Here is a 26286-nt window from a genome sequence, read left to right as displayed (position 1 = left end):
ACTGGAAACCTGAACCTTTTGCTGAGAAGCAGGATATAAGATACAAAGCAACTTCTCTACAAATATGCTTCAAGACTGCCGTTTAGGAGCACATGCCAGGGAGGTTTTTACAGCTAAGTGCTTATCTTAACTTCCAAGTGGACACTGCAAGTAAAATTCCAACATCTTATGCCCTGTTCATATTGAAAACAATGTACATTCCAATACTTCTTTGAAGGAAGAATATCCACAGTTACCTGGCTAGGACTCTGTTCACAGATTGTGTGTTTTCTTTTGTATTTTTGTAAATGGATGCCCATTAAGCATATTGTCCTGCTCACCTGAAGCCTGGACTTCCATGATGTACTGGTGTAAATCTTGCCCTTGCTGGATAACCTCAAAGGTCATGTTGTTCATGGCCAGTTTCCGTTCAGTGTGGCGCTGCAAGCGCTGCTCAGCCAGAGTGAGGTCCTCGGTATTGAAATCATTCATTTGTCTCAGCAAATCTTCATTCCAGGCATCTAACTCTGCTGTTACCTTCAAAAGAAAAAAAGCCACATATTGTATGCACTGTAAGCCAACAAAAGATTACTCCAAAACAGTAGTTGGATCATCATAATACTCCACACTTAGGGTCTGATCCTAAGCCCCTTGAAATCAAGGGGAGTCTTCCTGTTGACTTCCATGGGCTTTGGAACAGGCCCTTTCATGGCATTTTTCTTCTGTGGATCTCAAAGCTTTGAAAAAGGTGGTTGAGTTCTGTCACACCATTTACAGGCCGGGAAAATACAGCACAGAAGTGGCTTGTTCAACGTCACACCAAGTCAGTTTCAGAGTTAGGTACCGAACCACAGTTCCCAGCTCTAACCTCTACACCAATATCTAGCAGTTATTAGCAGAGGTTGGCTAACTTTGCTTCCTTTTTTCCGTGTTCTCTGTTTCTTCATTATAACAATTGGCCCGATTAATCTATTATTATTATTTTGACTGATTTATTGCCCAATAGTACCAAGACAATAAATGGGTCCAATAGCATTAGCCTCTGTAGAATCACACTTGAAACTAGATACAAACAAGTGAGAATAAAAAGCAATAGGAGGAAATGAAGAACAGGGGACAAAGGTAACAATAATCAAATCGTGCTGTTAAGTTAGACATCTAAATCCATATTTAGGTACCTATGTGAAAGATGCCCCATCTTCAGAAATGCTGAGCCTCAGTTCTCACTGAAATCAATGGGATTTGTGGTTTCCTAAATATATACTTACGTGCTTAATTTTAGAAAGCCACTTTTGAAAATTTTGACGTTTTATCCCACAGTCACAAAGCAAACCAAGGGCACAGAACCAAGGATTTCTGGCTCCAAGTCCTTTACATGTTGTTTTGGATAGGGATTTAAAAGATACAGTTTTACATTCAAAATGAGAACACAAGCCCAGAAACCTTTTTTAGACTCTTCTTTGAAAAAAGCAGAAACACAGATTTGTTCACCCCAGGTAATCTGTGACCATTTTACAAACCTGGGACTGAAGTCGCAGAGTGAAAGGCAGAGCACAGGAGATCCTGAGGGCTTTCCATTTTTATTCTGATTATTCTTTGTCCATTCCACTCAATTAACTTTAAATAATAACTATCTCTGTTTACAGTCCCTTTGGTGCCATTCCTGATTCCCGTGGCCTATGATTCACTCACACTTCTCAGTTAATTGGAGTCTCTGGAATGTGGTGGCTTATTGGCAGATTTTCTAACAATTACTAAGCCCTAGAGAGATGATCATGGTAGAAATCAGAGAAGGAGCTCGGTAGAAAATTAGAAAGGGTTTTAAAGAGAGAGTCTCTATTGACAGCTAGAAGGACTAAGGCTGACTTGACCTCATTTTAAGCTATAGACAGCATAATGAATATCTACAGTTTAAAGTGAGAATGGATTTCCACTACTAATGACTATGGTACTTGAGGTTCCATATGAAGCCTGTTTTGCTTGCATGTGATGTTAGAATGGCATATAATTTTACTGGATCAGAAGGAGGTTTAATTTTTATTAGTTATTAAGAATATTGCCAGTCATAGTTCATTGCATTGATTGTCAGGCTGCTAAAACATAGTCATTTGAAAATATATAATAGAATTAATCAAAGTACTGCCCAGTTTCCTGTAGATGCGAATACATTCTTGTGCACCTGCTTTGGGGAAACCGCCCAAATGCACTTATGAATAATAGTTACAGAGAGGAATCAGAAATCCACTAATATGCCACATCTGATTTCTCTTACAAATTCCATATTTAGGATAGTGGAGATTCTGTTCTACTCCAGTATCTCTCCATCCTGTGGCTGTCTATGCACAGGGTTGAATGCAGTGTTGATGTAGGCATGTTGATCTCAGGATATTAGAGGGATACAGTGTGAGAGGTACTATCTCTTTGTGATGGGGTTCCCGGGGTGCAACCTGGATTGTGAGACTGCTGAGCCTTCTGTCCCACCAACCTGGGTGTCCCTCTCACCCTGTGATGCTGTTGCCAAGCCACAAACGTCTGACAGGTCCTGCACTTACACAACATCCACAGGCAGGGACATCCCCAGCTCCCCAGCCTTGCATCCAGAACTGTACCGTTTTTCCCTGGTCAGAAACCTGATCAGTGTAAGTTCATTACCCAGTCCGGCGCTGCCTTGATGTAGAGAGGAGACATACTCGCCTTTGTAAACTGAGCTGAGATTTCCCAAGCACCCCAACCAAAATACACTATTTTAAGTAAAATATAAAAAAGATAGATTTTAAGTGATTAAAAGTAATAAGTGTAGAGATCAAAGTTGGTTACCTAAGAAATACAATTAAATTCACAATTTGAGTTCTATAAACTAAATAGGATTTGAATCAAGCAATGTCTCACCCTGAGAGATGATACAAACAGTTCACAGATCTTCAATACATAGGCTGGACCTGCCTTCCAGCCCGGGACCACACTCCCGCAGTTCAAAGTCTTTGTCCTCTAGACGTGTTTCCAGGTGTTGATTTGGGGGTGAGAGGGGAAGTGAGACCAAGTCATGATGTCATTTCACCTCTTTATAGTTTCTTACAGCTTGCTGGAAAGATCTATGACATGCTAGTCTTCATTATACATGTGCTCTCTCTGAGATGGGGTTGGGAGAGTGGATTCCCTTCAATGGGCCATCAGTGCGTCTGGCTACTCCATTGTTGTACCAGAAAGGCTGGTTGTGGGTGTTCTCAACCTCACAATACATTTCAGTAACACACACATAACAAAACTTCATAACTTCATGTATAATGATAGCACATACAATCTCTCAAGTCATTAGTGTTCAACAGATCAAGGCTGTTAAAATGATACCTCACAAGGCAAACTTTGTACAAAACATATAATTATATGACAGTGGTGAATATAGGGATTCTAGGGTGCTGCTTTGAGGTACAGAGTGCCTCTGCAGACAAGCTTTATTGGAGACAAGCTTTCGAGCTTACACAAAGCTCTTCTTCCAAGCTCTGCATAAGCTCGAAAGCTTGTCTTTCACCAACAGATGTTGGTCCAATAAAAGATATTACCTCACCCGTTTTGTCTCTAATATTCTTCCATGGAAAGAAAAAAAATCTATATAGGTCTCTCACAGGGTTAATTTGTCAAGTAAGATGGAATATGTGACATTGAACAGGCAAACAGCAGAAGAGTGGCAGGGTAGAGTCAAGGTGGGGAGTGAGGGAAGGTCATATAGAGGCAATGAAGGAGCTGGGCAGAGCTTGGACATGAAGACAGGGAGTACATGGAAAGAGGTGATGATGAAGGTCTAACATGGCCAGAGCAGAGGGAGAGGAAGATTGCTTTAGTAGTTGGCTAGACTGAAGAGAGGAGAGTCAGGTAGGCTGGTAAGGAGGTGCAGTCCAGGGGAGACAGAACCATGGCATGACCCAGGGTTTTGGCAGTGGAAATGGAGAGCAAGCGGATCTCAGCTCCAGCACTCAGCTCACCAGAGGAGTGCAGAGCAGATCAGTAGAGCAGATCATAGAATGACATCTATTTAGTGCACCTAAGAACAGAACGTTGCCTGCAGACTGATGTGGATGGGAGGAGCAGGAAGGGAGAATGAAGCTGTCACTTTTATAAATCCTACACCTGCAGAAAGGTCCCTGTTCCTGTCTCTCAGACAGCAAGACAGGCTTCAGTGTGGGGTGGCTCTGAAGATATCACAATACATTCCCCTGTTTTTGATAATACGCAGAAATGCCACACTGGATGGGTGATAGTGGGTATATGGAGGATGTCATTGCAATGATTGTGCTCTGATGCTTTGGATTCTGAATCCCAACATATAAAAAACTGAACATACCTCTAAAAGACAGCTTGGAGCCTCGTTTTCCAGGTGAAAACATAAGGACATCCAATATGATGCATGTGAAAAAATAAAAGCTCTACAAGTAGGAGTAGCTGGAATCTTTCTTATGATGCCTATTATGTAATTCATATTTTATGAGCCAAGATCTCTGGAACCTGATTTTGAACAAAGAATCCTCATATCTGAGTGTTAACTATACAGATCTATCTGTACAGAGGCATAAAAATCCTGTATCTCTGAGCAGACAGCTAATTCACGTGAAAGACTCTGCTAATGTTATAAACTTGGAAAGTGATACTCAAGTGAGTTATAAATAACAGTAAAGTGAGTTACTGCCTGAGAGAAGACTTTTGTTCCTTTCCAAATTCATGTTAAGCCAGAAGAGCCAAGAAGTGAAATCAAAGCTGCAAGATTTGATAGGAGGAAAAATAGAGCCAACAAAATGGTAAAGGTGAAAAACGAAATTCAGCACATAGCAGACTTTAGTGACCCATGGACCTTTCCTAGTATAAGACAAGATTAAAGAACCAAATTCTGTCCTTCTGTCCACAGTGAGCATCTGCTGTGAATCTCCAAGGGCAGAAATAGAAAAGAACATGAACTGCATGCGACTGTAACATTCGCACAGAATGGATTCTGGGTGGCATTTGCAGACACACACCAGGAAAGTGGACGGCAGAATCACTGGGAAGAATCTGGCAGCTACTTTACAGGACCACCTGCAAAGTCTTGGAGAAGCTTCCCTGCAGAGAAAGGCCTATGGGATCCGTAGGGTGGTCAGAGGTATGTACTAGCCCTGACCTGGCGATGGTCTCTATGCACACACACCTGTTCAGACTATTCCTGCTTTTAGTGGTAAATGATTGTGGAAGGGAAATAGGCAGTGTGACCAGGGCAGAGCATGTTTCTGAGGTACAGCACCTCACAACCCTTTATTTGTAGTACAGTGTCATTCATTTCCATCACAGCTATAAGCCTTTTCATGACTGGTGCTTAAATTTCAGGACAAAGCACATTTTATAGATATTAGTTGGGGATAAAGTTCAGTGATACAACATATGCTTCATACATGTGAGCCCCTCAATTCAATACTCAGCACCTCCACTAATGTCTCTCAACAAGGGTCAAATGGTTCTCTGTCTCTTTCAGCCTGACCTTCTGACAATAACGTCCTTTTAATGTAACAGTTACTATGTTCACATCATGTGAAAGATCCCTGGCTTAAAACTGGGAAGAAATATTGCTTTTGTATTCTCGAGTTCAGGGATCGGCAACCTTTGGCCTGCGGCCCGCCAGGGTAAGCCCCCGGCTAGCCCGGACGGTTTGTTTACCTGCCGCGTCCGCAGGTTCAGCCGATCGCAGCTCCCACTGGCCACGGTTTGCCGTTCCAGGCAAATGAGGACTGGGGGAAGCGGTGCGGGTCAAGGGATGTGCTGACCACCACTTCCTGCAGCCCTCATTGGCCTGGAGCAGCGAACCACGGCCAGTGGGAGCTGCGATCGGCCGAATCTGTGGACGCGGCAGGTAAACAAACCAGCTGGGCTTGCCGATCCCTGCTCTAGTTCAAACACAGGTTATTGGGCTGGATGCAGAAACCACTGGATGAAGTTCTTTGGCCTGTGTTATGAAGGAGATCAGGCTAGATGATCATAATAGTCCCTTCCTGTCTTGAAATCTACATTGATTTGATAAATAATGTGGGATATCAGACACCAAATAGGGTAGGTCCCTTAAATAAAAGGAGGACTATTGACCAAGAGTAATTAATGAGGCCGTTATAAATCAGAATTCATTGTCACTGTGGTATCTGAAAGCTTTCAATAGTCTGTTATGCCTGTTTCCAGTTGCCAGTCACAATTTGGAATCGATATACTTAGTCAAACAGCAGATCAAATATCCACTATCTAAAGATCATCCAATATATTAGGACTGAAGCAGGAGAGAAAAGACAGCAAATCACATTACATGGCTTTGGATTAATATCCATATGCCAAACATTTGCCTTGACTTGAGTAAGAAGCAGAAGTCCCTAGTGCAGACAAGAGCTCCTAACTGAATGTAGCTGGTTTGCCATCACCAACAGAAACACCAGTGGGTTCACTTTTAGGTAGAATACCTCTTCTCCAAATAAAAAATGAAGTGATACAAGTCGCAGAGAAAATACACACAGATGGCAGATTTCCTTGCGGAATGGATAAGGTCCAATGCACCTAAATAAATGGAAGTACAGGTAGTGTTTGTGGAGTACTATTAACTCTGAAGATGATCTATCTGTATTACAAGCACCAGAGCAGGAGAGAAAGTTTATAGACAAGCTCCAACTCCAACGGAAATCTACAGAGTGGACATTTAAGACAATTCTCAGAGGAAGTTTACGAGAGGAACTGCAAAAGAAAGTGGCCTGTAATGTGGATTTCACCATCTAAGGAAGCCAGAGAAAAGGGGTTTGATTTTCAAAAGCACAAATGGCAGTTAGGACCTGACTCCCATTGAAAGTCAAAGTGGCTAGGCACTTAGCTGCCATTTGTATCTTTGAAACTATCCTCCACATTTTTAGCTTTAAAAGCGAGCTAGACAAACAAGGGATATGGAAAACAGTAAGCAGACAGATGCTTGGAACTAAAAGTAGAGATGTTTGACCAAATACAATACAGGGTATTTCTTCAGGCAGGAGGAGGGTTGGGGTGCAACTTGTATCCTCTTCATAATGTCCATGGGGGCAGTTCAGTAAGAAAAGGCATTTGCCCCGGGAATGGATTGGTGACCCTTCAGCAGATACCCCTTCTGGGTTCCACCATGGAGAAGCAGCTTCAAGCAGTGGATGGAGATCCCAAGGAAAGAGTCTTGTAGTGGAGAATTGCCAGGAGACACAACAGTAGGGTGAAAGATGAGCCACTTAGATTGGAAGGGATTTTCAGTAAGACTATTTTCAACTCTTTGGTTTTTGCTGTTTCTATTAACACTTATTTAACTTCAAGGCCTAATGAGCATTTTGGAGAAAGCCATTTCTGTTAAAGATTTCAATCCCATCACTATTTCCATCAAGGTGTGAGCACTAACAATCTACATCTGCAGAGACTTCCAGATGGACCTCGCACATAGCCAGGTATTCCCGATAGCCCTAAAAGTTAAAAGAAATAAGCAAGGGGGGGAAAACATTTAAAAAAACCATTCAGGCAAAATCTTCCAGTAGTGAAAAAGGCACAAGACCAAATGCAACAAAAAATCCTTCCCAGATCACTTTTAAAAGCCATTCTTAACTTAGCCCATTTTGCAGATTTATTTCAAGGCACTCTAAAGAGAGGGTGACTTTAGTAGATTATCTACAAAGAACAATGGATTAAGTTAAGAATGGAATTTTAGCTTTAACTCTGATCTTTGCTGCTTTTCTGTGTTTTTATCCTATTTTCTTTTTAGATTTAATATAACCCTTATATATAATTATAGAAATGATATGCAATGACTCATATAAGAGTGCTAGAATTAGTTATATCAATTAAATATTGCATTATATTAACAAAAGGAATAAGAAATTCAAAAAGCCATGGCTCTGACTTCCTCATTGTTATTTTATTTTTATTATTTATTTACAGCAGCACCCACCACCTGCTAGGTATTTTCCAAACACTTAAGGCAGGGACAGTCTCTGCTCCAAAGAGCTCATAACCTAAGACTAGGCAGATAAACACACAGAGATTAAGCCACGGAGGGGCAACAGACAATAACATACAAATCAATACTACTCACTGTGAGCAGCACAACAGAAGAGGGACTTTAAGAGGGATTTAAATGTGGACGGGGTAGGGGCCTTGTGAATGAGCTCTGGGTGCTTGTATTATGCATAGGGGACAATGGGGAATAAGGCACAAAGATGTGAGAAGCCGAGAAAAATGTGGACAAGGCTGGGAACACTGGTAGAGTGGAAGGGAGAGTAGGCAACGTGGAGCTTGAAAAGAGGGAGCCAGATGCATCTACCCATAGTAAAAGCTATAGGACAGTTTCTAGGAAAGCCATTGGAATCTTATGCATGTCCATCAAATGCCTTGGTTTTGAAAGCACAACCCAGACTTCAGGATGTGTTCACAAAGTGCCTCTGCCATGCATCTTTTCTCACTTATGGTTAGCCACTTCAGCTTTCCACCATAGGGAAGGGCTTCATTCCCGTATCTTAAAGGATAAGACATGCTTAATCAGTCAGAATGGTGACAGTATTTTCCAGCATGAGAGCATGGCGGGGATGTGATTGCAGGTGATGACAGAGGTAGCTCTGCTCTCTGGACGGACAGTAGGGGACTTAAACCAGCACAGAAGAAGGAATTATTGATCTGAGAATCACAGTGGTGTCCATTGTATCAGCATGCTTTATTTACACAGCATAGCCTCTGCTTCTTATTCAGTTTACACATGCACCCCTGAGAACCTGGGCCATCATGAAAAACAATAAAAATATAAATATCTAATTTCCAGCTAAATCTCAAGCCAACCACCATCAATAAAAACACATTTTGCTTAAGGTATAATTTGTTGCTCTTAGTCTCCCAGCCTCTGTTGTCTTCTGTGCCATGCATAGAATAAAAAAAGATCTAAAGCATTACAGGTTTCTTAATTATGATGATGGGAATATCTTTTTGGCTTCCCAATTAAAAATAGGATAAAATAGCTCTGTTAATTCTGATAATGGTTCCACTATTGACACACAGGAGTCTTTATTATGCTTTTGAGACAACTGACTGCAATCTAGTATCTGTTTAAAGATCATTCTTTTGTCAGCTGAATCAACTCAACAATCGCTTAAGATGTATAATATAAAGGTGACATTTAACATACATTTCAAGTTGCTTTTAATTTTATTGTCATTTAATAAATTGTAAACAATAAATTTAATTGTTTTCCTTGCTTGAAGACTAATCTTGGCAGCTAGACTTATTTTAAGTTCCTATATTGATCTGGCTACAAACTTTTTCTGTTTTGTCATTGGTTATGAATTATGTATCATAATTATACATTTCATTTAAAGAAAGAGATCTCTAACTAAAAGAATCTGCCTATCAGGTTCCCGATGCAAATAAGAAACATGCTCTCTGACTCTTGTAGTGTGAGTTCTAGTGTTCTCATAATAAACAATAGAAAATCACACATAAACAATAGTAAATCAAAGTAACATCACTGATTTTCTTTCAAGCCCCTATTAGTCACTACAGCCCTGATTCAGCAAGGTCAAAGTACATGTTGAACTTCAAGCACCTTGCTGAGTCAGGGCCCACTGGATGTGTCTGTGTGCATTGAAGCATATACCCACACAGGGATAAAGTAGACACGGTGGACCTGGACTCTACACACAGTTCTGAGCATGACCAGCTGTATGACCTTGGGCAAGTCATGTCACCGCTCTGTGCCCCAGTTTCCCCATCTATAAAACAGGGATAAAGATACCTATCCACCTTGGAAAAGCACTTTGAGATCCTTAATTGAAAAGCACTGCATAAGAGCAAAGAGTTATAACTGGAATATATTCTGAAATCTTCCCTCAAAGCTAGATTGTGTCACTTGCTGAAGTTGGAGGCACGGTGAAGCCATACTGCCACATAGAACATCTCTAATCTTCCTGATGTGTACATAACCCAGGCTTGGGGTCTGCAATGAAACTCAAAAAGCTTCATGTGATTTGGAGTTTTTAATGAAAGGCTCACACAGCTCCACTATAAACATCCAGTGTATGCTGCATGCAGACATACCTATATAGTTTGCATTTATTTTGATTTCAGTCTAAAAAGTAAGTGCATTTATATACATGCATGTACACACATGCTCATGAAGAGTGGGAGACATTAAATACTCAGCATTTGCTACTCTGCAGTACCGCAATATCTTCTATTCTATGCATATGAAGATACCATGATTACTGTATGTATCTAGAAGTTTGAGTTTTTAAGACAACCACTGCTCTTGCTCAAACATACCATGTGTGTAAGAGTATGTATTAGGATATCCAAGTGTTTGTATGTGAATGGTATGCAAAGAACTATTTTAACAAGACTGTTCTATTAATATTTATAGCAAAAATTGTAGAATAGCTTTCCCTACAAAATATGATTATATAGAAATGTGGGTCTGTACTGTATCTGTTGCATATTGCTGTAGATCAATTCCCATCTAGGAATCTGCATTCACAGCTTTTCCATCTATTATAATGTAACACTATTTCTTGTCCTAACTGAAAATAAACTGTCTCTTATGAAGTGTTATGTAGCATTCTAAAGTTTCCATTAACTATCAATATATTCCATCAGAACACCTATTGAATTACATGCAACATCTCTGAGAATATATCCTCATAAAACACTTCAAAAAAAGTGCCACATTAACAGATTTATTCACTCCCAAAGGTGTCTCTGAACCACCACAAGAAAGACACAGTCGCAAGTTGATACCTCATATGGGCTATGTACACAACACTGTTCCAGCATACATGAGAGACAAATTAATTAACATCCCATGCTTTAGTATACATTCCAACTGATTTACAGGTAAATATTTATTCAGATTCATTAAAAATCTCTTTAAAATTACTCAATCTAAGAAAACTTCATTTATTTAATGCACTCATAACAGTTTTTCCAATAATAGCATTTGATTTAAAAAAAAGAGTACAAGGTAGAGATATAAGACCTCTTTTTAAATCTACTTCCAGGCACATAAAATTACATGATGAGCACTTTAGGGCTTCTTGTACAGTATTTCTCTTTCCCCCCTTTATGTAAAACAACTGTTATGCCTGCAACCTGGATTTCTAAGAGAACCCTTCATTTGATGCTTAATATTTTGTTGCATCGTGGGGTTCAAAGCCATAAAATGCATCTAAAGAGAAAAATCTCTCCTGCAAAAAATCGTGAACTTTAGATTAGCAAAGACAGATGTACATGAGGGGCATATGTAAGCCACTGTACGATGCATGCCATAAAACTGGTCACCAAAGCATTCAGACACCCTGAATACAGTCAGCTGGGTAGACATAAACATGTCTTGTATTTTATCAGTATGTCACAAAGGCATATTACTGGTTTCTAAATTTCCAAGTTAACAACTGATTTCTATTCACCTCCTAGTTCCACCAGACATCTCAGTGTAATCAAAGTCTTCTGTGATTCCCTAGAACTCTGTGTATCCTGTTAGAGTATTAGTCAGAGACATAGTCACCACCTCCACAGTGCTACCTTTTGCAGGTCACCCACACAGTTCTTACCTCAATGGTGTACTGTTCAAAAATCCGGAGCTGAAGGAAGATGTCTAGCTTAATTTTCCGCTCATGGAAGAGCTCTTCCATCTGTACCTGGGCCTCGTCAAGCTGCTGAAGGACAGATTCAATGTGGCTGATGGAGCTATTGTGTGGAGTCTTATTGTTGGATACCGCTGAATCCCTGTGGCAAGGCAGGAGAATGGTTAAAGCTCAGCATTAACGCAAGAAAAGAGCAGGAATTAAACACTCTCAGTTCTGTGCGCAGCTGAGAAGCGAGCCGAAGCACAAAGGGCTGGAGGAAGGTGTATGCAACGCTCATTTCTTCTGCTTGTTGAAATCCTGTATTTTCTGAACTCAACACAAAGTCAAAACAATGAGCACATCCTTTCACATGTTGTGACATTTTGACCCTGATACACTAACAAGGAGTTGGAGGGGAGCAGAATGGCATATAAATCTGAACTGATCTCTTGAGGAATCTGACTGGCAATCCCATTTAATTCTAGTCCAAATGACCCATTTCTTTCTACAATCAGCCTGTCTCAGAGGCATCATCCTCAAAGCTGCTACTAACATGCTGTAGATCTTTACAAGTTAGATTATGCCACCATTTGCATTGCTGCTAGTGAATTAAGAGAGTCGGAATTGTCAATATTTTAGCCTAACAAGACTGGGATTCTTCTGATTCCCCTTGATTAATTGGTCAGAATGCAACATAACCAGGGAAAAATTCCAACACTGTAAGTATTTTAAAACACTAAAAGACAGATTGTGACTTGCCCTTATGTAGGTGCCCAGGGTGATGGGTAGGGTGCAAGGAATCTTCCCCTCACTGTACAGTCCATGTCCCCAGGAGTGTTCAGAAACTGCTTCTGCTATGCACCCCCAGAGCACACATCATCCCAAAGGGGGCAGAGAGGAGAAAGGGCCATAGCACCACCCCCTACTCTCCAGCTCAAGCAGTCAGGAGGAGCAGGTTGCATCATCTTAATGGCAGGGGTCTGTCTTAATGCCACAATCTGGCCCCAAGACAGTTGTGTGTTATAAATAAAGGGCAGAAACTATTTTCATTATTGTCAGTTTCCTCATTACTGGCTCTCTCACATTTAACACTAGGGATCTGGAATCTGAAAGTTAGCTTGGATTCTTTAATATATGTTTGTTTTGTGGGTTCTGTGGATAAATAAACTTTTCAGGGCATTAAAGGTAAATTCTCTCCTCAGACATGCCAGTGTAGCTTCCCCTAACTTCAGCGAGAGCCATGTAGGCAGATCTGAAGACAGAATTGAGTGCCGAAGTTTTGGTGCTTAAGTTAAAACAAGTAAAATACAGAAGAAAGTTATGTTTTGTTTTCCCCATAAAGTACACTGTAGCAGCTGCATTGCTTGAGTCATTTAAAATAAGACAGTGTGAAGCACTATAAAATACACTGTAAGGAAAAATCCTGCCCTGGTAATGTAATAGGATGAACCAGCAGACATTTTCCATTGCTAGTCCCTATCAGTCTGTGATTCTGTCTTAGGAAAAAAACATGTTGCAACATCAATTCATGGGACTGCAGCAGTAAACTGGCACTCCTGTGCAAGCACTGCAACCTAACCATGATATTGGAAGATGATTAAGGGTTTACTCCTAGCCCTGTATAATGCGTGGGGTGTAGCTGCACCACCCCAGGAGGAGCTCCAAAAAGAAACTGTGACTTGAGCTCCTGTTTTGCACAGTTGCATGGGGAAGCATGCTGAGTTAGCTTATTACCACACAGAGCATTTCCCCACACTCCTGGCCAGCTAGCTTGTAGTCCATGGAACCAAGACTCTGCCTACTTCTGTCCTTCCTTACCCATCAGCTTACAGCAAGAAATATCAAGCAAGGAATCCCCGTTCTTCCCTCCTGCACTCAAAAGGCTTACCTGTGATCCAGGTAGGCCTTGTGCAGTTGTACAGTGAGGCAGAGACATTTACACCCCATTTCCCCCCATGTAGCTGCAAAAGCTGAATCACAATCAAGCTCTATATAATCACATTATATATAGCAGAAGTTCTTGTGGTAGAATCTACATAGCTGCACATGGAGGAAGGAAGAGAGGTAGTTTGTATCTATAGACTCTGTATGGAAGACTCAAGAAGAGTACTACTGTGACTGCCAAAAATCTTATTTAGTCAATTCCCGTTAAACAAGTTACTTCTTCTATTTTATTGATGATCATTTGGTTACATTCCTGGCAGTTATTGGAAGATTCTCCATACTAGCATAACTTTCACAATACAAAAATATAGGGCTTGATTCTAATCTCAGTCACACCAGGAAAAATCAGTAAAACACTGAAGTCAAAGTTAAACTGGGGTAAAACCCAGTGTAAATGAGAGCAGAACTTGACCTTTGGGGTGGAATTTCTTGATAAGATAAATTCACACTGGATAGGAACAAAGTTTAAGAAACTCATATTTACTGAGAGGACAGAAACATTTCTTAAAGTCAGTCAACTAGCACATTCTAAATTGGGTAAAAGGAGCAGCTTTAATTTATAATAAAAATACCAATACAAGAACAGTCTGACAGCATGAATAAACTATATGTACTGCACACAATAAAATACTGTGGCCTGTTATTCAACTATACAGGTTTTATTTACAGGCATACAGCTTCCATACAGCAAGAGTAATCACGTAACTCACTGGGCCTCAGCTCACAACCATTTAACAATCTTCCGTAAATATTCACTAAAAAATATTCACCTGCAAAACATTTATTCTATATATCTACCAATCCATTAGATACAGCAATACATGCTGATTCATAGACTATTCTTCTTAGTCTCTACAAATCAGTCCTTGCAGTTTCAATAAAATATTATAAGAGCCTGAATCATCATAAATATAAAAGGTAGTGAATAAATCCTCCTGTTAAATTGTAAGTTACATTTCCCCTATTAACTTGTACCTAATGCACAATGCTTCACCAGATTTCTTGAGATCTCTCCTGAGATAGGAAACATACCTGAGCTGTTGGATTAGATCTTCACCTTCTTTAATGACATTGAGGGTAGCATCCAGGGTGGCTGTTTGCTGCTGCTGGAACTGCTTGATAAGCTCCTGAACCGCATCCACTGAGTCAGCACAGACATCCTCTAAGAGCTCCTTCTGCAGATCTTCCATCCATGTCCACAGCTGTGAAGGAGGGGAAAGAAATACAAATCAGAAAGAGACAGAGGTTGAGATTTAACCCTTTTATCATTTAATCCCATTTTAGAAAGCATTAATCAAGACTCTACACACAAATCATTTCAGATGCTAAATGATACCTAAATTTATGGTTTCAAAATCAAAAAGCTGAATTGAGTTCTGGATTCTGGTAGATGGAATTTAATTTTAAACATCAAAGTAAAATGCACATATCAGAATATTAAGCACTGTATTTCTCAATTTAATTGGCATCTCGGTCTATTATATATCACTATAACCTTAAACTAACGTACTGCTGCAATGAACTCTACATACAACAAATAAATTATAACCCCTTAAATTGACACAATCCTATCAGGAGCTGAGTTTCAGAGTAGCAGCCATGTTAGTCTGTACCTGCAAAAAGAAAATGAGTACTTGTGGCACCTTAGAAACTAACAAATTTATTTGAGCATAAGCTTTCGTGTCCTCAGCTCCCACTGACTTCACTTGGGAGTTGAATGTGTTCAGCATCTTGCAGGATCAGGCCCTATGAAAATATATCAAGTGTGTGATATTGATTGATAATCAGTTGTGCCCAGTCAACTATGCTTTTCATACAGTATTTTTGCAATGTGCCCTCTGCATCTGAGATTGTGACTTTAGGATCTAGATGAAATCCAGACATAATAAAAAGGTGTCTTTGTTTCTACCGGACAGCAGTGACCCCAATCAATTCTATGCTGATCCATTCGTTTTAAATGGTCCTGACTATTAGTTAAAAACATCATTTTACTAAGTGTTTAGATTAGAATTTCCAGCCAGCTGTTCACTCACTGAAATCTGAATAGCAGACAAGCTCAAGCTCCTAGATAGTTACAAAGCCCCTTATAAAGCACTGAGGTTTCCCCATTAAGCTTGCCTTGTAGAGGAGTGTAAAATTGCACCAACTGAGCTGGCGACCTGCCAGCAAATCCTCATGGCTCTATGAAAGAATATTTTCCACTTGATGTATCCCATTAACCCATTCTCTGTTGTGCAAGGTGACAGGACAAGTCACTGTATTGGAAAGTGTTGCCATTCCAATTGTGGGAATTCTAAAAAGGATAGAGCTAGTACACTGGGCAACAGTGGAACTGTATTTTGTCTGCTTTTTCATGCAGCTATAAAGTGATTCTCCTCAAAGAGAGTTAGGGGTACACATCAAGGAAAGATAGACAACTATGCGGGAGAGTCAGTGAAGTTGGTAAAGTTATGTTACTCTTCAGAATGAGGCCCAATGGACCATAAACCTATTGATTCGTTATGGAAATCAGGCTTCCTGTGTTCTATTCCTAACTCGGTTACTGACTATTTGTGTAACCATGGGTAAGTCACTTAGGAAAGCATTTCCATAATGTCTACATTTGCTTGAGACAGCATCTGAATACCTGAACTCATAAATGTCAGATCTTTCCAGAGGATGACCTTTGATTATGACGATTTGCGTAACAAAAGCTAACAGAGTTTAGGTTATCCTTGACTAAAAGGGTTTAAATCTTTAGACTCCACCAATCCCTGGGAAATCCTAATACAAAGGATCAGTCAGTATTAATAAGATTAAGAAGATATTTCAGAAACAACTTGCAAAAGGAATCTGACTCAAGTTTATCTTTATTTCACACCTCCCAGGTGTTGTACTACTAGTAATTCCAATTAGTATAATTCACTACAAGGTCCTTCATTTATGAGAGCAGCAAAAGTAATAAAATGAAATCCACTACAGCATCACTCGGAGGTGAAGCTGGTTGTTAAGTGAGACCAAGAAGCCACACTCTTTATTTTGGCTTGATACAATGCAGTAAAACATTTTGTGTTTTGGGGGGATTGATTTTTAATTCTGACGCAACTACTAAATTGATTTAAAAAACCCATTTGGCATACAAACCCTATCAGAGAGAGAGTTTATAATGAAAAAGAAAAGGAGTACTTGTGGCACCTTAGAGACTAACAAATTTATTTGAGCATAAGCTTTCGATGAAGTGAGCTGTAGCTCACGAAAGCTTATGCTCAAATAAATTTGTTAGTCTCTAAGGTGCCACAAGTACTCCTTTTCTTTTTTGCGAATACAGACTAACACGGCTGCTACTCTGAAACCAGAGTTTATAATGCATTTCACTGTAGCCCTTCCCTGGATTCAATAATTCTTTTCCATGCTTTCTGTTCTAACAAGTGAAGGGCCCATGGTGTGATGGGGAATGATCACTAAATCATGTCAAAGGTTGCTATTTTGCACCTCAAGTCATACTTTTATGTTGCAATGTGCAGAGTATTAGTGAGCAGTGCTATTTCTTATCAACGATTTAAGAGTTGTTATTCTCAGTTCATAATAATTGTGAGGCTCAAATTTCATCTGTTTCCACTAAAAAAATGGAAATTGAATGTGGCAATCAACAGAAAATTTCACTTGGTAAACACCATTTGTACCACAGAAGCTTTTACTAAGGAAATTCAAAAACAAATGAGCTGCACAAATTAAACAAACTGCCATCAAACTGCATTAAAAAATCTGCATGAGCCATTGTTCATACCAGTGGGTCACTAAATGATTTTCAGAGGTGCAGAGCATTCTCTATATCCACAGACGTCAGTGGGAGTGGAAAGTGCTCAGCTTCTCTTAAAAATCAGTCCATTCCACAACTGATTCTAAAAACCAAGGCAACTTTTTTATCTCTAAATCATTAGTTTTTGATTCAGATCATTTTTCAGTGGATAACCAGACAGAAAAGAATAAGTCATCAGACATATGGTACGTGTCCCATAGGCTTCCCTAGTAGTGTAATGTATGCTGCAGCTTACTCCTGGGCAGCCAGTTCACTTTAGGTGGAGTACAGATTCAGTTTTTCATTGAAACGATTTATGTGTTGTAATAAAGTTTCTGGCATACATTTGTAGGAAGCAAGTTTTCCTCCTGAATGTTTAGCATTAGTAAAATTTGCAGTCACATATTTTCCAAATGTAATTACCATTTTTATTATAAGTGCCAACAATCTGCATAGCTCAAAAAAAGAACGCAGTCTCTACAACACCTTGCTTCGCAGCTCATAAAAACAAAGACAATAGAAAAATCTGGAAAACCTAGATGAAGCAATAATATAGAGGTATTTTTGTACACTTGCTTATTCACATTTACTGAATTATGGTCTGCTGCAATAAATCATGGATGCAAATATTAATCATTATCTTTAATGGTTAATAACCTGATATGCACCTGCAAAAAATATCCATCCACAAATTTTACAGGCGCAAAATACATTCAAGTGAAAATTTTGTAGTTGCAAACTGCAACTGCAAGAAAGATTGAGATAAATATTTAGCCCTTCTGGTCCATGAACAAGCTGTATATAGATAAGGGTTTTTTTTGTAAATTAAGGCAATTATAGTTTCAAATAAGAAAAAAAGATTTAATTCTCTGATCACTAGACTGTTGCTTTATGGAAGAAAACCAAGGCCCTATTTTGGACCATCTGTCACTTTTCTTCTGTATTGTAGCAACATTCGCTCTGTTCCTCTCACCTATAATACACACGCAGCTTCACTTGATGGAAGAACAAGACAGCTCTTTACTTTCAGCTTTTTCATCTGATGCACCTCCGTCAGTTTACTCAAGTACTTAATGAGAGCACTTACTGGAGGTTTGAAGGACACCTGTGTTTGTTACCTAGAAATTATTGCCTTTGACTTAGAGCAAGGGACCACATTAATCAAAAATCTGAAATCCGAAAAGATGATTAAGAAAACTTTGTCTGAGAGTGTAGAATAACTATTAAGCACCCGATGCTACACCAGCTTTGAATGCTGCTATTTCAAAATGCTATTGAGTTTCAATCCCCCAAAATACTATTTAAAAGTATTTAGCAATGATACTAGTAGAAAGCAAGATAAGGAGTGGGTAAATAACTATTGAGATTTTTACAGTTGGACTATTAAAATTAAAAATTAAAAATGGGAATAAAAAAGAAAACAGACAATTTATACAATTTCAGGAAGTACACAAACTACTATTTACAATATAAGGTATGATACATTTGTTTACACAGTGTGCCCAGAAAGTATGTTCATGGTAGCTCAGTAGGTTAATATTATCAGAACAACTAGAGCAAACAGTATTAAAAGGGAAATAAAGTAACCACACGGGTTCTCTCACTTACACACTGAAAAAGGGGAAATAACACTTTACAGGGTATTTGTGAGAATTAATTAGATCATGTTTATAAAGCACTTTGAATATGTAAAATGCTGTCTAAATGTAAGTTATTGTTATGTTTCCTTGGGGTATTTCCACACCATTTTCATATGCCACAAAGGTCCTATGTCTTTCATGTAATAATGGAACACAGAAATATCAGTGGAAACATACTAAACAATATATTGATTGATAAGATATGACATGACCAGTAGGGTAGCCAGGCATCTGGTTTTCGACCGGAATGCCTGGTCAATAAGGGACCTTGGTGGCTCTGGTCAGCACTGCTTACTGGGCCATTAAAAGTCCGGTTGGCAGTGCAGCTGAGGAAAGGGGCTAAGGCAGGCCCCCTGCCTGCCCTGGCTCCACGCAGCTTCCAAAAGCAGCCGCCAGGTCCCTGCAACCCCTAGGTGGATGGGAGGCCATGGAGACTCCATGCATGCCCCTGCCCCAGTGCCGGCTTTGTAGCTCTCAGTGGCCAGGAACCGTGATCAATGAGAGCTGCAGGGGTGGCGCCTGCAGGCACAAGGGCAGTGCGCAGAGCCTCCCTGGCCGCCCATGCGCCTAGGGGCTGCAGGGACCTGGCGGCTGCTTCCTGGGAGCTGCGGTAAGCACTGCTGGGAGCCTGCATCCCAGTCCCCTTCCGCAACCCAGAGTCCCCAACTGCACCCAAACTCCCTCCCAGAACCTGCACCCTGCACCTCCCCAAAACCCTGTCCCAGCCCTGAGCCCTATCCTGCACCCCAAACCCCTCATCCCTGCCCCCCAGAACCCACCCCCCATCAGCCAGAGCCCTCACCTCCCCCGCATCCTAACCCCCTATCCCAGTCCAGAGTGCCCTCCTTCACACCTCAACCCTGGCCACACCCCAGAGCCCACATCCCCAGCTGGAGCCCACACCCCCTCCCACACTCCGAACCCCTCAGCCCCAGCCTGGAGCCCTCTCCTGCACCCCAAACCCCTCATTTCTGGCCCCACCCAGAGCCCACACCCCCAGCCCAGATCCCATATCCTCCCCACACCCCAACTCCCTGGCCCAGCCCAGAGCCCTCTCCCACACCCCAAACCTCTCATCCCCGGTCCAACCCCAGAGCCTGAACCCCCAGCTGGAGTCCTCAACCCTCCCACACCCCAACCACCTGCCCCAGCCTGGTGAAAGTGAGTGAGGGTTGGGGAGAGTGAGCGATGGAGAGAGGGGGGATGGAGCGAGCGGGGGCAGGGCTTTGGAGAAGGGGTGGGTAGGGGTGGGGCCTTGGGGTCTTCAGTTTTGTGCGATTAGAAAGTTGGCAACCCTAATGACCAGATATCACAAATGAAATATCACATGATGAAATGTCCATACTAAAGTGACATCAGTTGAACATCATGTGACAAGGGTGTGACCCAATGCTGCTGACGAATGTGCAACTTCCATGGTGATAACGCTGATGATAATAAGACATCCTGCAGCAAGATATAACATGACCAGATGTCATCAACAAAGTGCTTGTGAAGAAAGAACACAAGGAAAGAAGGGAACAGTTTGTGAAGAAAGGATCTGATCCCTTCTTAACCTCTTTCTTGCTTTTTCATTCCCTTGCCAGTTTCTTGATATTCATTCTTGGTTAGGCTGCATCTGGTGCTTCTGTATGTGTAGCTTTTTTAATTAGTATCCTCACCCATGGCAAAAGGATTTGCAAAGCCTAAACATCTGATGTTTTTTCCAAGTTCTGCATGGACCACACTGATACAGCACAGTATAATCTCCTCTTGAGGCAAACGTGCCAATGGCAGCTACATTTGCATCAAGCATGTAGCTCCCCAAGGACATATATAAACATTCAGGGCCTAACCACCGCATCAGATGAAGGTGGCTTTATCGAGGAGTCCAATGTTCATGCTCTTTAGTTCTCTGCTATCAGCATGAATTGCAAAAACATGGTCTCCTTTTAGCAGTTTTTATTTTTAATTTAAGTTGTCTGTAATTATGACTCTGAAGACAATTAACTGAGACACTGCAAAGAGAAGAAAAAATTCAACACTCAGTTATACTGGTGTAAATCAGGAGAAATTCAACTGAAGTCAGTGGAGTTACCCCAGATTTACACCAGTGAAACAAAGTAGAATCTGGCACAGGAGGAGCTCCTAACAGCTGCAAGACCACGCACTGAACATTCAGTGATCTATACTGATGGGAGGGGGAGCCATGAAATTCCCATTCAAAACTGTTCTCTGGCTCATCACGTTCCTCCATAACTTCTCCAACAGGGGATCTAGATATCCCTCTTCTTCTACACATTTCCCTGTGGCCTGAATTATCATTTGCTAAACATATATACAAATTTACCCTGATCTGCAGCTTCAATACCTTTGTATGCCTCTCCCCCACCCTACCCCCTGACTAGGAATTCCATAAATAAGTCACTTGTGACAAGTCTGAATCACTTTGTGAAAACTTTTGAAGGATTAAACAAAGTGTTTTTGCCTTTCTGTAACCAAAGCCTCTTTCTGAAGTCATCATCTTCTCAAACTATCATGTTAATATTAGCCACTTTAAACTAGTTTTATAGACTCTTATCAGGCACATGCATTTACAGGGGACTAGAACATGTTTTTGAGTGACGGGATGAATTACAGGAGATTGCCAGTATGGCTTTAATGAAGACTATTGAATACAGAAACTGTCACAGGTGTTGACAACGCATACTACTGACTGTGCATACTACAGATAGAGCTGTATGCTCAGTCACAGATTCATAGATTCCAAGGTCAAAAGGGATCATTGTGACCATCTGGTCTGATCTCCTGTAGAACACAGGACAGAGAACATCTCCAAAAATAATTCCTGGAGCAGGTCTTTCAGAAAAACATCCAATCTTGATTCAAAAATGGTCAGTGATGGAGAATCCACCACGACCCTTGATAAATTGTTTCAGTGGTTAATTATCCTCACTCTCAAAATGTACAATGTATTTCCAGTCTAAATTTGTTTAGCATCAACTTCCAGCCATTGGATCATGTTATACCTTTCTCTGCTAGATTGAGGAATCCATTATTAAATATGTGTTCCCCATGTAGATACTTATAGACTGTAATCAAGTCACCCCAAAACCTTTTCTTTGTAAAGTTAAATAGATTGAGCTCTTTGTGTCTATCACAATATGGCATCCTTTAATCATTCTTGTGGCTCTTCTCTGAATTCTCCCCAATTTATCAACATCCTACTTGAATTGTGGGAACCAGAACTGGACACAGATTTCAAGTAGCAGTCAAATACAGAGGTAAAACAACCTCTCTACTCCTAGTTGAGATTCACCTGTTTATGTATCCCAGAATCACAACCCCACCCCACCCCCAAATTGTCTTCAGAGTCTCTTCTTCCCAGGATAAAGTCCCTATTCTGTTAGTATTGCCTACATTCTTTGTTCCTAGTATGTCCTAAATTCTTTGTTCAGAAGAACTGGGAAAAGTTCTGTCCTCCTTACTTTGAGGGTACCAACAGAATGTACTATTTATATTCATTAAAAAGAGGAGTTTCTGTATAATTTGCTGACTCATCAATGACTGCGTTAAAAAGCACTTTTTGCATGGCATATGAAGGGTTAATTAACAGCAGGCATGCCAAATGAGAGGTGGGATTGTAGATGCAATGAGTCTCTAAAGTTAATAGAAAGAAAAGGAGTACTTGTGGCACCTTAGAGGCTAACAAATTTATTTGAGCATAAACTTTCGTGAGCTACAGCTCACTTCATCGGATGCATTCAGTGGAAAATACAGTGGGGAGATTTATATACATAGAGAACATGAAACAATGGGTATTACCATACACACTGTAAAAAGAGTGATCACTTAAGGTGAGCTATTACCAGCAGGAAAGCGGGGCGGGGGGAGAAGAACCTTTTGTAGTGATAATCAAGGTGGGCCATTTCCAGCAGTTGACAAGAATTCTGAGGAACAGTGGGGGACGGGCAGGGGGGAATAAACATGGGAAAATAGTTTTACTTTGTGTAATGACTCATCCACTCCCAGTCTCTATTCAAGCCTAAGTTAATTGTATCCAGTTTGCAAATTAATTCCAATTCAGCAGTCTCTCGTTGGACTCTGTTTTTGAAGTTTTTTTGTTGAAGGATAGCCACTCTTAGGTCTGTAATCGAGTGACCGGAGAGATTGAAGTGTTCTCCAACTGGTTTTTGAATGTTATAATTCTTGACGTCTGATTTGTGTCCATTTATTCTTTTACGTAGAGACTGTCCAGTTTGACCAATGTACATGGCGGAGGGGCATTGCTGGCACATGATGGCATATATCACATTGGTAGATGCGCAGGTGAACGAGCCTCTGATAGTGTGGCTGATGTGATTAGGCCCTATGATGGTGTCCCCTGAATAGATATGTAGACAGAGTTGGCAACGGGCTTTGTTGCAAGGATAGGTTCCTGGGTTAGTGGTTCTGTTGTGTGGTATGTGGTTGCTGGTGAGTATTTGCTTCAGATTGGGGGCCTGTCTGTAAGCAAGGACTGGCCTGTCTCCCAAGATCTGTGAGAGTGATGGGTCGTCCTTCAGGATAGGTTGTAGATCCTTGATGATGCGTTGGAGAGGTTTTAGTTGGGGGCTGAAGGTGATGGCTAGTGGCCATCTGTTATTTTCTTTTTTGGGCCTGTCCTGTAGTAGGTGACTTCTGGGTACTCTTCTGGCTCTGTCAATCTGTTTCTTCACTTCACTCCTTGCAACAAAGCCCTCCCCCACCTCCCACTGTTCCTCAGACATTCTTGTCTGATTATCACTACAAAAGGTCCCCCCCCCCCGCCCGTCTCTCCTGCTGGTAATAGCTCACATTAAGTGATCACTCTCCTTACAGTGTGTATGGTAACACCCATTGTTTCATGTTCTCTATGTATATAAATCACCCCACTGAATTTTCCACTGAATGCATCCGATGAAGTGAGCTGTAGCTCACGAATGTTTATGCTCAAATAAATTTGTTAGTCTCTAAGGTGCCACAAGTACTCCTTTTCTTTTTGCAAATACAGACTAACATGGCTGCTACTCTGAAACCTGTCTAAAGTTAATAGTGAACATGGTCAAAGCAGAGAAAAAAACAAAACAAAACAAAACAACAAACAAGAGATGACTGAAAGGAAAAGGAGGACTATGCAGTGTATATTGAGAATGTGTCATGTAACATAGGAATCCCTTGGCAAGTTCATGACAGATGAACAGACAAGTTATTTTCCTTTTACGTGGCTTTCTACATGCTAGATTTATTGAAATTTGGCCCATATGTTTCTGTTTACAATCATTTGGCTCTAGTTGATTTTTTTTTAAGAGATCACAGATGGCAGAATTTTTATTCAATAGGGGTCTGGCTGTATTTCAGACTCAGACTCTTCTGACTGAGTGTAGGATGTGCTGCCAGGATACCACAGCTCTCCCTTCCCAGCTCCTTAATCCTTTGTAAAATAATCTTATTTCTAGACAATAAATGAATTGGACCTCAGCACAGTCCTTGATGACCCTGCTCTCCTGCTTCCACAGCTTCAGAGCTTTGCTAACACTGCTAAGGTATGTGACAGGTTTAAACCTGTAAGGGACCTACCAGCACAAAGGACTGGTGAGCACTTACGCTTCTGTCAAAATCATGGGCCAAATTCTGAAGTCAGTGGGAGTAGCAAGTGCATACCTAAGGGCAGGATTTGTCCCCATGAGTGATGGTTCATGATAATCAGCTGATGATGTCATAAGCTGATCTCTTATGCATTTAGCTCACATGAAACTATATGCAAAAACTAATGCTATCTCATTGTCCTAGGCTCTGTAGAAATGTATTTGAAGACATTTCTCTTGTTCTAACAATGTTAATGCATGTGTGTGGGGTTTTTTTTTTCATTTTATATGTGTGTATGCATCTATGGGAGTGATATCCATGTGATAAATGTATTTACTCTGCACCTTTGACAACTTCACCTGCTCTCTGCCCACTAATCCATTTTACAAGGACTACTTCTAAGATTCCAAACATGCGAGCACCTTTACACAACTGCCATTTTTTAAAACTCAACCTGTCACAAAGGTCTTTCCTTTCCCCTCTCAAATGGAGAGTCTTCCTCTCACAAAATCCCCCCTCAAAAATTTCACTGACCCTACGCCCATAATATTCAGTACTGGACCAGGGGTTTATGTGAAAGGTCTGATATTTCACAACCCTGCAGAGAGGGCTGATATTTGAAAGTCAAATCTCATAGGCAGCCTTGAAAATCTGAGCTGGGAGTTTTATACCATTTGAAAAGGAAAATTCACAACTTTTCAACAAGACATGCAGCACTTGATTCTACCCCTGAAACGTCCCAAGATATAAGATATTGAAACAGTGAAATGTTTATGTATAAAAAGCTAATTTTGGCCATTCTTTGTTTGGTCATGCTTTGTTTGTGTTTCAATTATTTTTTAAAATTTATCTGTATAGTGAATTGAGGTGGGAGGGGGTTAAAATGCCAAACAGGCCAGTGGACCAAAAATTTGATGAGGCTTCTTGGGTATATTGATGAGCAGCTGTGTGTCTTCAAAAGGGCGGACCTTCCCAGAGATCTTAAAAGTTGTCAGTTAAGGGAGTCATTTCGTTGATTATCCTGAACATCACAGCACTCAAGCTAATATGGTCTTGGGATGCATCAGGCGAGGTATTTCCAGTAGAGATAAGGAGGTTTTAGTACCATTATACAAGGTACTGGTGAGACCTCACCTGGAATACTGTGTGCAGTTCTGGTCTCCCATGTTTAAGAAGGATGAATTCAAACTGGAACAGGTACAAAGAAGGGCTACTAGGATGATCCGAGGAATGGAAAACCTGCCTTATGAAAGGAGATTCAAGGAGCTTGGCTTGTTTAGCCTAACTAAAAGAAGGTTGAGGGGAGATATGATTGCTCTCTATAAATATGTCAGAGGGATAAATACTGGAGAGGGAGAGAAATTATTTAAGCTCAGTACCAATGTGGACACAAGAACAAATGGATATAAACTGATCATCGTGAAGTTTAGACTTGAAATTAGACAAAGGTCTAACAACCATCAGAGGAGTAAAGTTTTGGAATAGCCTTCCAAGGGAAGCAGTGGGGGCAAAAGACCTATCTAGCTTTAAGATTAAACTCGATAAGTTTATGGAGGAGCTGGTATGATGGGATAACATGATTTTGGCCATTAATTGATCTTTAAATATTCGTGGTAAATAGGCCCATGGCCTGTGATGGGATGTGAGATGGGGTGGGATCTGAGTTACTACAGAGAATTCTTTCCTGGGTATCTGGCTGGTGAATCTTGCCCATATGCTCAGGGTTTAGCTGATCGCCATATTTGGGGTCGGGAAG

At 40.7% G+C, this 26286-nt stretch overlaps 1 protein-coding gene across 6 annotated transcripts in view; it reads right to left on the bottom strand.

Moving 5' to 3' along the window:
* The window catches only part of KALRN (kalirin RhoGEF kinase), a 777539-nt gene that overhangs the window by 268852 nt on the left and 482401 nt on the right, over nucleotides 1-26286 (bottom strand). For all 6 annotated transcript variants that reach the window (XM_038421355.2, XM_038421356.2, XM_038421358.2 and 3 more), the window contains exons 12-14: nucleotides 14559-14728; nucleotides 11568-11742; nucleotides 321-516 (exon numbers count right to left, since the gene is read on the bottom strand). In XM_038421355.2, the coding sequence (XP_038277283.1) occupies nucleotides 321-516; nucleotides 11568-11742; nucleotides 14559-14728 (541 nt within the window). The remainder of the gene's footprint in view (nucleotides 1-320; nucleotides 517-11567; nucleotides 11743-14558; nucleotides 14729-26286) is intronic.

This window comes from Dermochelys coriacea, chromosome 11, assembly GCF_009764565.3.
Source record: "Dermochelys coriacea isolate rDerCor1 chromosome 11, rDerCor1.pri.v4, whole genome shotgun sequence".
In the NCBI taxonomy this organism is placed as follows: domain Eukaryota; kingdom Metazoa; phylum Chordata; order Testudines; family Dermochelyidae; genus Dermochelys; species Dermochelys coriacea.
This window is presented reverse-complemented; position numbering and strand designations above follow the sequence as displayed.